At 49.1% G+C, this 16,490-nt stretch overlaps 1 protein-coding gene across 1 annotated transcript in view; it reads right to left on the reverse strand.

The window, feature by feature from the left end:
• The window catches only part of LOC115127409 (plexin-A4-like), a 97,099-nt gene that overhangs the window by 79,030 nt on the left and 1,579 nt on the right, over positions 1-16,490 (reverse strand). The window contains exons 2-4 of the mRNA XM_065021651.1: positions 14,656-14,924; positions 3,028-3,094; positions 2,074-2,220 (exon numbers count right to left, since the gene is read on the reverse strand). Of these exons, the coding sequence (XP_064877723.1) occupies positions 2,074-2,220; positions 3,028-3,094; positions 14,656-14,924 (483 nt within the window). The remainder of the gene's footprint in view (positions 1-2,073; positions 2,221-3,027; positions 3,095-14,655; positions 14,925-16,490) is intronic.

The raw sequence follows: 16,490 nt of genomic DNA on the forward strand, positions 1-16,490 counted from the left end.
CCTGTAGAGAACAGGGACAGGACCTGGAGTTATACACCTGCTATTACAATAGGAGTACAGTTCACCACCTGTAGAGAACAGGGACAAGACCTGGAGTTATACGCCTGCTATTACAATAGGAGTACAGTTCACCACCTGTAGAGAACAGGGACAGGACCTGGAGTTATACACCTGCTATTACAATAGGAGTACAGTTCACCACCTGTAGAGAACAGGGACAGGACCTGGAGTTATACACCTGCTATTACAATAGGAGTACAGTTCACCACCTGTAGAGAACAGGGACAAGGCCTGGAGTTATACGCTGCTATTACAATAGGAGTACAGTTCACCACCTGTAGAGAACAGGGACAGGACCTGGAGTTATACACCTGCTATTACAATAGGAGTACAGTTCACCACCTGTAGAGAACAGGGACAAGACCTGGAGTTATACGCCTGCTATTACAATAGGAGTACAGTTCACCACCTGTAGAGAACAGGGACAGGACCTGGAGTTATACACCTGCTATTACAATAGGAGTACAGTTCACCACCTGTAGAGAACAGGGACAGGACCTGGAGTTATACACCTGCTATTACAATAGGAGTACAGTTCACCACCTGTAGAGAACAGGGACAAGACCTGGAGTTATACACCTGCTATTACAATAGGAGAACAGTTCACCACCTGTAGAGAACAGGGACAGGACCTGGAGTTATACACCTGATATTACAATAGGAGTACAGTTCATCACCTGTAGAGAACAGGGACAGGACCTGGAGTTATACACCTGCTATTACAATAGGAGTACAGTTCACCACCTGTAGAGAACAGAGACAAGACCTGGAGTTATACACCTGCTATTACAATAGGAGTACAGTTCACCACCTGTAGGGAACAGGGACAAGACCTGGAGTTATACACCTGCTATTACAATAGGAGTACAGTTCACCACCTGTAGAGAACAGGGACAAGACCTGGAGTTATACGCCTGCTATTACAATAGGAGTACAGTTCACCACCTGTAGAGAACAGGGACAGGTATTTTTTCTATAGAATAGAGAACCACATAAGTAGTTGATGGGATTCAGGTATGCTGTGTCTCGGCTGATAATTATATTGGAGATGGAGACACATTCTGTGGGATGACGATAATCCAACTATGGCGTGGTCGTTGGATATCAGGTTTGAAAGAGGCCATTCTGTATCTGTCAAGTCTGGTGACAGTCTTTCCTGTAATAGAAATGGGTATTCAGAGAAACTGGCCTCCCAGGGGGGGTCTGACACGGCATGGCTACCTTGAGTCGATGAGTGGTTAACAAGCTAATTATTATCGCACGGTTATTATCATTCACAGTGAATACATCAGCCATCATCATCATCATCATCATCTACGCAATTGAGGCTCTCGCCAGATGTAATTACATGGTCCAAGGGAAAGAAGGAGGCCATTTACATAAGAAAGAGAAAATAAAATACTTCATGGTCCCATGCTGTTCCCAGTACAATTCTATACCTCTATCGTTGAGCAGATAATAACATGTTGTGAAAGGGCCACTCCATCATCAAGCCTTCTAGATTGATTGAGACAGAGATACTGTTTCTCACGGCCAACTAAAATAACTCTATTGCTCTCCAGGCTATCTGAGCCACACTGTGTGTTTCCTGGGAAGGGTTTGATTTGTCTTACAGAGACATTGAGGTAGTAACAAACTGCCTGGCTGGGTGTCTTGTCTTCCCTCAGTCAGCTCAGGTCACAGTGATGGAGGAGATGAATGAAGGTGATCAGAGAGTAGAACAGAAAGAGAGACCAGGGAAACAACCGGTCTTCCTGGCCTCCTCCCCCTCTTCCTCGCCTCCTCCCCCTCTTCCTCGCCCTCCTCACCCCCTCCTCACCCCCTCTCTTCCTCGCCTCCTCCCTCTGTCAGCTCCGGTCTCTAAAAGAAAGTGAGGTCAGTGAGCCCTCTTCCAGTCAGGCGTGAAAGGAGGCGGGTGGCTGGGTGTTACCGTGTCCAAAACCCCTTCCTTCCCCTCCCCACCCCACAAAATGCAGTTCCTACCCCAGCCCAGTTCCTACCCCAGACCCTTACCAGCATCTTGTAGTCGATTTGCTGTCTGATGAGTTTATCCTCGCTGAGCGAGTAGCGCGCCTCGCCAGTGATGGAGTCTATAGGCCCCTTTTCCATCTGCTGCTTGATGGCACAGAAGAGGGAGAAGAGGGGCTCGCCCGCACACTCCTGTGTAGAGAGGGATGGTGAGAGACAGACAGACAGAGAGAGACAGAGACAGAGACAGAGAGAGAGACAGACATACAGACAGACAGACAGACAGACAGACAGACAGACAGACAGACAGACAGACAGACACAGACAGACAGACAGACAGACAGACAGACAGACAGACAGACAGACAGACAGACAGACAGACAGACAGACAGACAGACAGACAGACAGACAGACAGACAGACAGGGAGACAGGGAGACAGGGAGACAGAGAGAGACCGAGACAGAGAGAGAGAGACAGACAGACAGACAGACAGAGATTGGTGTCAAAAATATAACCTTAACCCTAAATTTAACCATAGCTCCTAACCCTAACACGAACCCCATTTCCTAACCCTAAACCTAATTGTAATGCCATTTCCTAACCCTAACCCTAACACGAACCCGATTTCCTAACCCTAAACCTAATTGTAATGCCATTTCATAACCTAAAACCTAATTGTAATGCCAATACTAATTCTAACCTTAACCCTAAACCCCCTAGAAACAGCATTTTACCCTGTGGGGACTAACAAAATGTTACTATTTTTTACTTTTCTGGTGGGGACTATTCTTGTGGGGACACGTCCACACACACAAACAAACACACGCACACATACATGGACAAACGCCCACGGACAGACACACAGACACACACAAAAACACACAGACACACACACAGACACTTTACCATATTACACACTCTCACAGACATGAAGCTAGAGGAGCTGAATGGGTGAGCAAAGCAGAATGTATCAGAGTGAAGTGTATGCAGACATTGACCTTTAGGAACTTGTATAGCAGGAAGGTGAACCAGTTGGTCAGCATTTTCTCTGCCACAGACTCCGTCCTGAAATCAACAGAGACATTCCATCAACATACCATCCCTCACAACCATCACACATACTCAATATGATCATCAAATTCCCCACAAAACCAGGACTGTCGTAATGAATAGGGGCTTTTGTTACACAAACATCATTGCAAAAACATTTTTGGCTCTCACTTCTAAAGGCCCCAATCTTCCTGCCGATGCCTTTATATTCAGGCACGCCAAGGGCACCTAAGCTACGCTGGGGTCTTAATAGAAGAGAAAGCAATTAAAACCTTTATTTGATCCCATTGGGATTGATGTCATTAGAAGGGCCTGTAATAATACTGGCCTCATTATTAACCTCTCCTCCTTAGCTCATTCACACTCACTGTCTGGGACGACACAGCACATCACATTACAATAGAAAGTGAATGCACACATCCATCGCCCTGCTCTCTTTCTCTCTCTGTTATGTCCGGTCTCTCGTGCCAGTGGGCGCCTACGCTGGCGTGACTAATCGGGGCACCGTTCACTGGGCTACCACAGGCGGCCATACCGTGTGAATGGATAATATTCATGTGCACAATAACAAACAGCAGGGTCTGAAAGGCGAGAGGCGGGGATCGGATATCCTTTGACACGTCTCTGGCTCCTGTGTGGTGGGTAATCTGCCAAGAACCCCCCTCACCCCACCACCACCTCAATGAGGCATGGCCACAGGCATCAATATTTCAGGATTAGGCCATTGTGTGTGTGCACGCCCCTTGCCCCTTGTGTCATTCGGTTGCCACCTGCAGCCTCCCCCTGGCCCCTCCTCTCAGAGCCCTCCTGGCCCATCCTCTCAGAGCCCTCCTGGCCCCTCCTATCAGAGCCCTCCTGGCCCCTCCACTCAGAGCCCTCCTGGCCCCTCCTATCAGAGCCCTCCTGGCCCCTCCACTCAGAGCCCTCCTGGCACCTCCTATCAGAGCCCTCCTGGCCCCTCCTATCAGAGCCCTCCTGGCCCCTCCACTCAGAGCCCTCCTGGCACCTCTTAGGAGGACCATCGCAATTAGAGATGGAGGATTGTGCCCGCTGTGCCAATAGGCCGGGCCTGGCACCCCCTGCCAACCAGAATTGGCACAACACCTGGATGGGATTAACATCCTGCTCTGCTTGCGCCCGCACTTTTATGTTGGTGCGGCGGCCGAGAGAGTCCTCGGCTCCAGGGGTCAGGGAGGTCACGTTTCATCTTTCCTTTCATGTGTCCCTCACTCTATTCCTCCCCTCCACTCCCTCATTCTCTCTCCCTCCTCCCTCCTCTCCCCTCAGACCCTGTCCCCTTACTTGCAATCATTCACACTTCCAAATGGTCTCCATGTAGACAAATTCAGCACATCAATCAAAGGGATGAAAAGAGAGTGTAAAAGGGAGAGGTGGAGAAGAAATGACTTGGAGATGGAGGGAGGAGGAGTCTCAGTAAAAGACAAGAATAACATAATGACTTGGAGATGGAGGGAGGAGGGGTCTCAATAAAAGACAAGAATAACAGAATGACTTGGAGATGGAGGGAGGAGGGGTCTCAATAAAAGACAAGAATAACAGAATGACTTGGAGATGGAGGGAGGAGGAGTCTCAGTAAAAGACAAGAATAACAGAATGACTTGGAGATGGAGGGAGGAGGGGTCTCAGTAAAAGACAAGAATAACAGAATGACTTGGAGATGGAGGGAGGAGGGGTCTCAGTAAAAGACAAGAATAACAGAATGACTTGGAGATGGAGGGAGGAGGAGTCTCAGTAAAAGACAAGAATAACAAAATGACTTGGAGATGGAGGGAGGAGGAGTCTCAGTAAAATACAAGAATAACAGAATGACTTGGAGATGGAGGGTGGAGGAGTCTCAGTAAAAGACAAGAATAACAGAATGACTTGGAGATGGAGGGAGGAGTCTCAGTAAAACACAAGAATAACAGAATGACTTGGAGATGGAGGGAGGAGGAGTCTCAGTAAAATACAAGAATAACAGAATGACTTGGAGATGGAGGGAGGAGTCTCAGTAAAAGACAAGAATAACAGAATGACTTGGAGATGGAGGGGTCTCAGTAAAAGACAAGAATAACAGAATGACTTGGAGATGGAGGGAGGAGGAGTCTCAGTAAAAGACAAGAATAACAGAATGACTTGGAGATGGAGGGAGGAGTCTCAGTAAAAGACAAGAATAACAGAATGACTTGGAGATGGAGGGAGGAGGAGTCTCAGTAAAAGACAAGAATAACAGAATGACTTGGAGATGGAGGGAGGAGGGGTCTCAGTAAAAGACAAGAATAACAGAATGACTTGGAGATGGAGGGAGGAGGGGTCTCAATAAAAGACAATAATAACAGAATGACTTGGAGATGGAGGGAGGAGGAGTCTCAGTAAAAGACAAGAATAACAGAATGACTTGGAGATGGAGGGAGGAGGGGTCTCAATAAAAGACAAGAATAACAGAATGACTTGGAGATGGAGGGAGGAGGGGTCTCAGTAAAAGACAAGAATAACAGAATGACTTGGAGATGGAGGGAGGAGGAGTCTCAGTAAAAGACAAGAATAACAGAATGACTTGGAGATGTAGGGAGGAGGAGTCTCAGTAAAAGACAAGAATAACAGAATGATTTGGAGATGGAGGGGTCTCAGTAAAAGACAAGAATAACAGAATGACTTGGAGATGGAGGGGTCTCAGTAAAAGACAAGAATAACAGAATGACTTGGAGATGGAGGGAGGAGGAGTCTCAGTAAAATGGAAGAATAACATAATGACTTGGAGATGGAGGGTGGAGTCTCAGTAAAAGACAAGAATAACAGAATGACTTGGAGATGGAGGGAGGAGGAGTCTCAGTAAAATGGAAGAATAACAGAATGACTTGAGTCTTTATCTCCTCTTTCAGCTCCCGCGTTTTCTCCTCTTTTGTTATTTTATGTGTGTGTGTGTTCTTAAAGAACGTGTTCAGAAAGGTGTGTGTAACTGTGTGTGTTTGTGGTTTTTTTTGTCAGTGCGAGCCAGGCCCTCCAGTAATGATCTGTTTTGGCACGGCCCCACAGGGAGTCCAAATGACCATCCTCTATCCAAGCTCTGCCTATAGGGAAGATGGAATGAAGGGCTGCTGTACCTAACATGTTCACAACGGTCCGACAACCTCCTCAGCCTCCTCTCGACTGCCACATCTCTACAACGTATCAGTAACGTTACTGATAAGTTAACATGGCTGTAATGCTCTGTGATATTGCATGTTGGCATGAGGTAGTGTGCCCGCTTGGCACCCAGTCAACCAAGTCAACTTGATGGTACTTAGTTTCCCTGGTTACAGAGCAGTCGTTTTGCCTCTGCACGTGAGATGGGAACCAGGGAATTCCTGGATTGCAGATTCGGTGGGACGCATTAGTATGTCGTGCAGAGCGACGCTCTATAAAACGGAGGCTTAACGCTCAATGTATCTTCACAGCTCTCCCACTCATCCCACAGACATTTCTTTACAGGCATCTGGCATCGCACTGATCATGATAATCTAAACCATGGGTGCTGAAGCAACAGATGTGGCTTACAAACAGAGTTTTGACACCAGAGGTCATTAATGAGGGTTCTGTAGACCATATCGTCCTAGGGTGTTATTGATTGTGATAGATAAGCTCTTAAAATCAATAAGATGTTAAAGGACAGGATTCTCAGTGACGTTTTTTCACTCTACCCTCCTCTGGGCCAAGTGGGGGTCACAAGGCTTTTCTTCTGTTAACCAAACACGCAGCTACGTTGTAGCTCTGCTGCTAGCCACGCCCCCTTCCTCCAATCCCACGTGTTAAAGCACCACAGCATGAAGTCAAAAATGATTTCAATTTCCCACTCGGGCTCCTGGGGAGAAGATTGTCTGTCTGACGCAGAGCACACGCTGCGTACCCAATGGCACCCTATGTCCTTTATAGAGCACTACTTTTGCACTACTTTTTTCACGACCTCATCCCTGATCAAAAGTAGTGCACTACATAGGGAATAGGGTACAATTTGGGACGTAGAGGCAGTCTCAGTGCTTAGGCTGACGTCTTCTTACTAGCACTACTGAGATAATCCTCACAGTATAATCAGAGGACCTCTAGCTCCTACTGATTATTATCCCCTGTGTGTGTGTGTGTGTGTGTGTGTGTGTGTGTGTGTGTGTGTGTGTGTGTGTGTGTGTGTGTGTGTGTGTGTGCATCAGGAGAGGCAGATGGACGGTTGCTGGTTAAAGGAAATAATAGTAGCCCCGATTTTTAAAATGATATATTATATCATAGATGGATGAAAGAAATCTGAGCCGTGGAAAAGGTTCAGCAGCTATTTTAGTATGCATGAAGAGAGAATGAGAGGGTGTAAGCAGGGGGTGGGGGGTGGAGGAAGGAGAGGGGCTGACAGAGGAGGGCGCAGAAATGCGACAGATGGTTGTGGAAGTCTCTCGTTAGTTAGTTTGCCTGGTGGTATGCTTCAGCTGAGGTTGAGACGGGCAGATGGGGATGTAGAGAAAGGCGGGAGAGGAGAGTGGAGGAGAGGAGAGTGGAGGAGAATGGAGGAGAGGAGAATGGAGAGTGGAGGAGAGGAGAGTGGAGGAGAATGGAGGAGAGGAGAATGGAGAGTGAATGAGAGGGGTGGAGAATGGAGGAGAGGGGTGGAGAGTGGAGGAGAGGGGTGGAGAGTGGAGGAGGAGAGGAGAGTGGGAGTGGAGGAGAATGGAGGAGAGGGGTGGAGAGTGGAGGAGGAGAGGAGAGTGGAGTGGAGGAGAATGGAGGAGGGGTGGAGGAGAGGAGAGTGGAGTGGAGGAGGAGAGGAGAGTGGAGTGGAGGAGAATGGAGGAGAGGGGTGGAGAGTGGAGGAGGAGAGGAGAGTGGAGTGGAGGAGAATGGAGGAGAGTGGAGGAGAGGGGTAGAGAGGGGTGGAGAGTGGAGGAGAGGGTGGAGAGGGGTGGAGAGTGGAGGAGGAGAGGAGAGTGGAGTGGAGGAGAATGGAGGAGAGTGGAGGAGAGTGGAGGAGGAGAGGGGTGGAGAGTGGAGGAGAGGGGTGGAGAGTGGAGGAGGAGAGGAGAGTGGAGTGGAGGAGAATGGAGGAGAGGGGTGGAGAGTGGAGGAGAGGGGTGGAGAGTGGAGGAGAGGGGGGAGAGTGGAGGAGGAGAGGAGAGTGGAGTGGAGGAGAATGGAGGAGAGTGGAGGAGGAGAGGAGAGGGAGTGGAGGAGAATGGAGGAGAGTGGAGGAGAGGGGTAGAGAGGGGTGGAGAGTGGAGGAGAGGTGGAGAGTGGAGGAGGAGAGGAGAGTGGAGGGAGGAGAATGGAGGAGAGTGGAGGAGAGGGGTGGAGAGTGGAGGAGAGGGGTGGAGAGTGGAGGAGGAGAGGAGAGGGAGTGGAGGAGAATGGAGGAGAGTGGAGGAGAGGGGTGGAGAGGGAGGAGAGGGGTGGAGAGGGGTGGAGAGTGGAGGAGAGGGTGGAGAGTGGAGGAGAGGGGTGGAGAGTGGAGGAGAGGGGTGGAGAGGGGTGGAGAGTGGAGGAGAGGGGTGGAGAGTGGAGGAGAGGGGTGGAGAGTGGAGGAGAGGGGTGGAGAGTGGAGGAGGAGAGGAGAGGGAGTGGAGGAGAATGGAGGAGAGTGGAGGAGAGGGGTGGAGAGTGGAGGAGAGGGGTGGAGAGTGGAGGAGAGGGGTGGAGAGTGGAGGAGAGGGAGGAGAGTGCAGGAGAGGGGTGGAGAGTGGAGGAGAGTGGAGGAGAGGGGTGGAGAGTGGAGGAGAGTGGTGGAGAGTGAAGGAGAGGGGTGGAGAGTGGAGGAGAGGGGTGGAGAGTGGAGGAGAGGGGAGGAGAGGGGTGGAGAGTGGAGGAGAGGGTGGAGAGTTTGTCTTGGAAGCGGTGATGGGAAGCTGGTCTGGACACAGTGCCAGAGATGCCCTGCTTATGCACTTGAGCAGTGATTTAGTAAACAAGTAAAAGGCAAAGAGGGGGAAAGACAGAGAAAAGAGAGAGAAAGAGAGATGGCCTGCGCAGAGGCGGGGGAGAGAGAGAGAGGTTCGGGAGATAGATGGATAGAGCGAGAAAGAGAGAGAGAGATGGAGAGAGACAATGAGAGAGAGGGAGATTGGGAGGACACAGAGGGAGGGGAAAGGGAGAGATATATTGAGGGACAGGGTGGGTGTTACTCCGAGCCCAGATTTAGCCTTCCCATCACAGCTGAGTGAGTCTGGGTGTCTCCTCTATTTTGGGCGTGTATCCAGGGCCAAGCAGCAAGTATGTGACTGTGTGTTAGGGCTAGCAGCTATAGGTTAGCCAGACTGAGGGTGGCCACGTGTGATAGCACAAGCGGCTAAAAGTTAGCCTTCACACTGAGGGTGACTGTGTGTGTTAACAGTTAGCCTCCACACTGAGGGTGACTGTGTGTGTTAGCGCTAGCAGCTAATAGTTAGCCTCCACACTGAGGTTACTGTGTGTGTTAGCGCTAGCGGTTAACAGTTAGCTCACTACTAAGGGTAGCCCTCTAGTCTGACAGTGTTCCAGCAGCTAGCCACTCTAGTCTGACAGTGTTCCAGCAGCTAGCCCCTCTAGTCTAACAGTGTTCCAGCAGCTAGCCCCTCTAGTCTGATAGTGTTCCCGCAGCTAGCCCCTCTAGTCTGACAGTGTTCCAGCAGCTAGCCCCTTTACTCTGACAGTGTTCCAGCAGCTAGCCCCTCTAGTCTGAGTGTTCCCGCAGCTAGCCCCTCTAGTCTGACAGTGTTCCAGCAGCTAGCCCCTCTAGTCTGACAGTGTTCCAGCAGCTAGCCCCTCTAGTCTAACAGTGTTCCAGCAGCTAGCCCTCTAGTCTGATAGTGTTCCCCACCAACTAGCCCTCTACTCTGACAGTGTTCCAGCAGCTAGCCCTCTAGTCTGAGTGTTCCAGCAGCTAGCCCTCTAGTCTGACAGTGTTCCAGCAGCTAGCCCTCTAGTCTGACAGTGTTCCAGCAGCTAGCCCTCTAGTCTGATAGTGTTCCAGCAGCTAGCCCCTCTAGTCTGACAGTGTTCCAGCAGCTAGCCCCTCTAGTCTGACAGTGTTTCAGCAGCTAGCCCTCTAGTTTGACAGTGTTCCAGCAGCTAGCCCCTCTAGTCTGGTAGTGTTCCAGCAGCTAGCCCCTCTAGTCTGGTAGTGTTCCAGTAGCTAGCCCTCTAGTCTGGTAGTGTTCCAGCAACTAGCCCTCTAGTCTGGTAGTGTTCCAGCAGCTAGCCCCTCTAGTCTGGTAGTGTTCCAGCAGCTAGCCCCTCTAGTCTGACAGTGTTCCAGCAGCTAGCCCCTCTAGTCTGACAGTGTTCCAGCAGCTAGCCCTCTAGTCTGGTAGTGTTCCAGCAACTAGCCCCTCTAGTCTGGTAGTGTTCCAGCAGCTAGCCCTCTAGTCTGACAGTGTTCCAGCAGCTAGCCCTCTAGTCTGGTAGTGTTCCAGCAGCTAGCCCCTCTAGTCTGGTAGTGTTCCAGCAGCTAGCCCCTCTAGTCTGACAGTGTTCCCGCAGCTAGCCCCTCTAGTCTGGTAGTGTTCCAGCAGCTAGCCCCTCTAGTCTGGTAGTGTTCCAGCAGCTAGCCCCTCTAGTCTGACAGTGTTCCCGCAGCTAGCCCCTCTAGTCTGACAGTGTTCCCGCAGCTAGCCCCTCTAGTCTGACAGTGTGCCCGCAGCTAGCCCCTCTAGTCTGACAGTGTTCCCGCAGCTAGCCCCTCTAGTCTGACAGTGTGCCCGCAGCTAGCCCCTCTAGTCTGGTAGTGTTCCAGCAGCTAGCCCCTCTAGTCTGGTAGTGTTCCAGCAGCTAGCCCCTCTAGTCTGACAGTGTTCCCGCAGCTAGCCCCTCTAGTCTGGTAGTGTTCCAGCAGCTAGCCCCTCTAGTCTGGTAGTGTTCCAGCAGCTAGCCCTCTAGTCTGGTAGTGTTCCAGCAGCTAGCCCTCTAGTCTGACAGTGTTCCCGCAGCTAGCCCCTCTAGTCTGACAGTGTGCCCGCAGCTAGCCCCTCTAGTCTGGTAGTGTTCCAGCAGCTAGCCCCTCTAGTCTGGTAGTGTTCCAGCAGCTAGCCCCTCTAGTCTGACAGTGTTCCCGCAGCTAGCCCTCTAGTCTGGTAGTGTTCCAGCAGCTAGCCCCCTCTAGTCTGGTAGTGTTCCAGCAGCTAGCCCCTCTAGTATGACAGTGTTCCCGCAGCTAGCCCCTCTAGTCTGACAGTGTTCCCCGCAGCTAGCCCCTCTAGTCTGGTAGTGTTCTAGCAGCTAGCCCTCTAGTCTGGTAGTGTTCCAGCAGCTAGCCCTCTAGTCTGGTAGTGTTCCAGCAGCTAGCCCCTCTAGTCTGGTAGTGTTCCAGCAGCTAGCCCCTCTAGTCTGGTAGTGTTCCAGCAGCTAGCCCCTCTAGTCTGGTAGTGTTCCAGCAGCTAGCCCCTCTAGTCTGGTAGTGTTCCAGTAGCTAGCCCCTCTAGTCTGGTAGTGTTCCAGCAACTAGCCCCTCTAGTCTGGTAGTGTTCCAGCAGCTAGCCCCTCTAGTCTGGTAGTGTTCCAGCAGCTAGCCCCTCTAGTCTGACAGTGTTCCAGCAGCTAGCCCCTCTAGTCTGACAGTGTTCCAGCAGCTAGCCCCTCTAGTCTGGTAGTGTTCCAGCAACTAGCCCCTCTAGTCTGGTAGTGTTCCAGCAGCTAGCCCCTCTAGTCTGACAGTGTTCCAGCAGCTAGCCCTCTAGTCTGGTAGTGTTCCAGCAGCTAGCCCTCTAGTCTGGTAGTGTTCCAGCAGCTAGCCCTCTAGTCTGACAGTGTTCCCGCAGCTAGCCCCCTCTAGTCTGGTAGTGTTCCAGCAGCTAGCCCCTCTAGTCTGGTAGTGTTCCAGCAGCTAGCCCCTCTAGTCTGACAGTGTTCCCGCAGCTAGCCCCTCTAGTCTGACAGTGTTCCCGCAGCTAGCCCTCTAGTCTGGTAGTGTTCTAGCAGCTAGCCCCTCTAGTCTGGTAGTGTTCCAGCAGCTAGCCCCTCTAGTCTGGTAGTGTTCCAGCAGCTAGCCCCTCTAGTCTGGTAGTGTTCCAGCAGCTAGCCCCTCTAGTCTGGTAGTGTTCCAGCAGCTAGCCCCTCTAGTCTGGTAGTGTTCCAGCAGCTAGCCCCTCTAGTCTGGTAGTGTTCCCGCAGCTAGCCCTCTAGTCTGGTAGTGTTCTAGCAGCTAGCCCTCTAGTCTGGTAGTGTTCCAGCAGCTAGCCCCTCTAGTCTGGTAGTGTTCCAGCAGCTAGCCCCTCTAGTCTGGTAGTGTTCCAGCAGCTAGCCCTTCTAGTCTGGTAGTTCCACTATTGATTTTACAGACTGTATTATACTGTAATATTTACTGTAGTGTTTTGCTGACATGAATGTATGATTTACTATAGTGTTTTAGTTTTATTGTCTTTGACATAGGAAGGGCTTTCGCCTTGAGGCAACCTACTGGACAAATACTTAAAGATCACATTTTTCACAACCTTTAGGTAGATAGGACTGTGGTCTGAACAGAGAGTTCAGAGCTTCTACTTCTTTTCTATAACCTGTAAGGAACACAATATATGGTCTGTACTTGGCATGTAGGTTTCTCACTTATGGGTGGCACAAATTGGGATTTTGGGAAGGGGATTGGGCAGATTATATGCAAATTAAATACACTAGTATTTCCATATATACTGTAGACATTACTCAAATATTTACTACAGTGTTTCTTTTCAGATAAAACTGTAATATCTATTATAGTATTCTACAGTATACTACAACATTCTATAGTAAGTACTATACACGATCAAGTGACACTACAGCGTTTAGTATAATATTCTACACTATACTACAGAATTCTATAGTAAGTACTGTAGTATTGTTTCATTTGGGATTGAGGGAGTTTACTGCCTGGTAATGTCTCCGGAAGCTCTGGGTGTGATTAATCATGCCTTGCCCATACAGCATTAATCAAATGCCGCATCCAAGATCTTTCTGTTAAACGTCTCCTTCATGATGTGAATATGCGGTTCATCTTCTGACACAACAATACGCTCAATACGCTCCCATGTTAGTGAACAGCTAGCGAACAGAGGAATCTGTGTCTCCATGTTAGTGAACAGCTAGCGAACAGAGGAATCTGTGTCTCCATGTTAGTGAACAGCTAGCGAACAGAGGAATCTGTGTCTCCATGTTAGTGAACAGCTAGCGAACAGAGGAATCTGTGTCTCCATGTTAGTGAACAGCTAGCGAACAGAGGAATCTGTGTCTCCATGTTAGTGAACAGCTAGCGAACAGAGGAATCTGTGTCTCCATGTTAGTGAACAGCTAGCGAACAGAGGAATCTGTGTCTCCATGTTAGTGAACAGCTAGCGAACAGAGGAATCTGTGTCTCCATGTTAGTGAACAGTTAGCGAACAGAGGAATCTGTGTCTCCATGTTAGTGAACAGCTAGCGAACAGAGGAATCTGTGTCTATCTTCATTGGGGAGGAGGATTTCGCCCGAGGGAGGACGGAAGGTTTGCAATTGAAATTAGGAAGATTAAATTCATTTACAACATGCCTATCAAATCATTGGGGAGGCTGACTGAGCAGTGAGCACCCTGAGCAAATGTGTGATACAACGACCACATGGACCAACATCTTTTTCAAGGGTAACCGAGATGGTCACAACACCTCCAGCACCATATATGGTGATATGGTGTTGAATTGAAGTGGTGGTACTGTGTATATGATACAGGCTGACACAGGGAAGTGCTGATTGAGTGGGGAGTAGCTAGGGCTTTTAACAATCCCATTTCTTTTTCAACTGAGGATTTTTACAGCTTTTTTTAATTGGATTCTCCGCTAATTAATCGTAATTATATTCTAATGATGTGCGTGTCAGAGTAGTACATGTTTCTGAGACAAAGTGATCATTTCAATGTCATTGAAGTTAATTCCACATGTCACCGCCATGAAACAGTGAATATGGAGCGATCAGGCGTGGCTGATCGGCTTGCTGCTTGACTAATACACTAATTCCACAAAGTCCAGTTTCAAAGGACGCATCCCAAATGGCACACTATGGGCCCTGGCCAAAAGTACTGCACTATATAGTAAATAAGGATTTTACCCTGTTCTTAGTTTTAGCATAAACCAGCCATTCTAGAGAGTTAGAGTTGGAGAAGAAGTACGAACATTGGTATTAATGATCAATTGAGAGCGGCTTGGAGAGGGAAAGCAAACCCACAGCCACAGTTGTCCATTAACATTGAGTGGAAATCTATGAGTGTTAATGTGTAGGATAAAGCTAATGCAACGTTGATGTTAGCATTAGTCAGCTGTTCAGAGCTTAAATGCTTAAGAGCTCCGTGAGGGCCCAATCATTCACTCTGCCGCAGATAGAGAGAGAGAGAAAGAGAGCGAGAGAAGAGAGTGATGAAGAGAGCGAGAGAAGAGAGTGATGAAGAGAGCGAGAGAAAGAGAGCAAGAGAAGAGAGTGATGAAGAGAGATAGAGAAGTGTGTGTGTGAGTTTGTGCAGGTGTTCTGGAGAAGTGAAGTCACTCACCCTTCTCCCCAGACACAGAGAGGTGAGGACAGAGCCAAGGCCTTTGTCTTAATGAGGCCAGAGATGGCCCACGAGAGTCACACACACACTTCTCCCCTCTCCCCTCACCTTCGGAGCAGCAGCTTGGGGTGGTTCTTGCTCTCCAGGTTGCGGTCGATGAGGTCAGAGAGCAGGTGCTTGAGGACATCGGTGGCGTACTCCAGTTTACTCTGCAGCATTGTCATGATGAGCGAGGCCACGTTGCCGCGGTCGCGCATGGAGAAGCCGCGCTGCGACTCGAGCGTGCGGATGAATGAGAGCAGGAAGACCTTGTTGTTGATGAGCTGGCCGAACAGCTTCAGGCCCTTCTCCACCTGCTCCTGTCTGTAGCCCGGCACCTGGGAGACAGGGAGGAGAAGAAGAGAGGAAAGGGAGGAGAGACGGATACGCTTAGATGACAATTTATTTATTTAACTAGGCAAGTCAGTTAAGAACAAATTCTTATTTTCAATGACAGCCTAGGAACATTGGGTTAACTGCCTTGTTCAGGGGCAGAATGACAGATTTGTACCTTGTCAGCTCGGGGAGTCCAACGGTCTAACCACTAACCTGCCGCCCGTCAGAGGTCACACTTGTCTCAGATACAGAGACTGTTTGGGGTCAAGGTTTGGGGTCAGTCATGCATGCATACATTTTACACATGGGTGGTCGGGGAATGGAATCCACTACCCTGGCGTTACAAACACCATGCTCTACCAACTGAGATACAAAGGACCACATGGTCAGGCCAAACGCCTGGCCCAAGTCATGGGTGTAACATAACATCACAACATCCCTCGTCATTAGAGTAACATGGACCCAACACTAGAGGAATCAGACATCACTACATCCATAGTCATTAGAGTAACATGAAGCCAACACTAGAGGAATCAGACATCACTACATCCCTAGTCATTAGAGTAACATGGACCCAACACTAGAGGAATCAGACATCACTACATCCCTAGTCATTAGAGTAACATGGACCCAACACTAGAGGAATCAGACATCACTACATCACTAGTCATTAGAGTAACATGAAGCCAACACTAGAGGAATCAGACATCACTACATCCCTAGTCATTAGAGTAACATGGACCCAACACTAGAGGAATCAGACATCACTACATCCCTCGTCATTAGAGTAACATGAACCCAACACTAGAGGAATCAGACATCACTACATCCCTAGTCATTAGAGTAGCATGGACCCAACACTAGAGGAATCAGACATCACTACATCCCTAGTCATTAGAGTAACATGGACCCAACACTAGAGGAATCAGACATCACTACATCCCTAGTCATTAGAGTAACATGGACCCAACACTAGAGGAATCCGACATCACTACATCCTTAGTCATTAGAGTAACATGAAGCCAACACTAGAGGAATCAGACATCACTAGTCATTAGAGTAACATGAACCCAACACTAGAGGAATCAGACATCACTAGTCATTAGAGTAACATGAACCCAACACTAGAGGAATCAGACATCCCTAGTCATTAGAGTAACATGGACCCAACACTAGAGGAATCAGACATCACTACATCCCTAGTCATTAGAGTAACATGGACCCAACACTAGAGGAATCAGACATCACTACATCCCTAGTCATTAGAGTAACATGAAGCCAACACTAGAGGAATCAGACATCACTACATCCCTAGTCATTAGAGTAACATGGACCCAACACTAGAGGAATCAGACATCACTACATCACTAGTCATTAGAGTAACATGAACCCAACACTAGAGGAATCAGACATCACTACATCCCTAGTCATTAGAGTAACATGGACCCAACACTAGAGGAATCAGACATCACTACATCCTTAGTCATTAGAGTAACATGAAGCCAACACTAGAGGAATCAGACATCACTAGTCATTAGAGTAACATGAACCCAACACTAGAGGAATCA

Source organism: Oncorhynchus nerka, linkage group LG2 (genome assembly GCF_034236695.1).
Source record: "Oncorhynchus nerka isolate Pitt River linkage group LG2, Oner_Uvic_2.0, whole genome shotgun sequence".
Taxonomy (NCBI): domain Eukaryota; kingdom Metazoa; phylum Chordata; class Actinopteri; order Salmoniformes; family Salmonidae; genus Oncorhynchus; species Oncorhynchus nerka.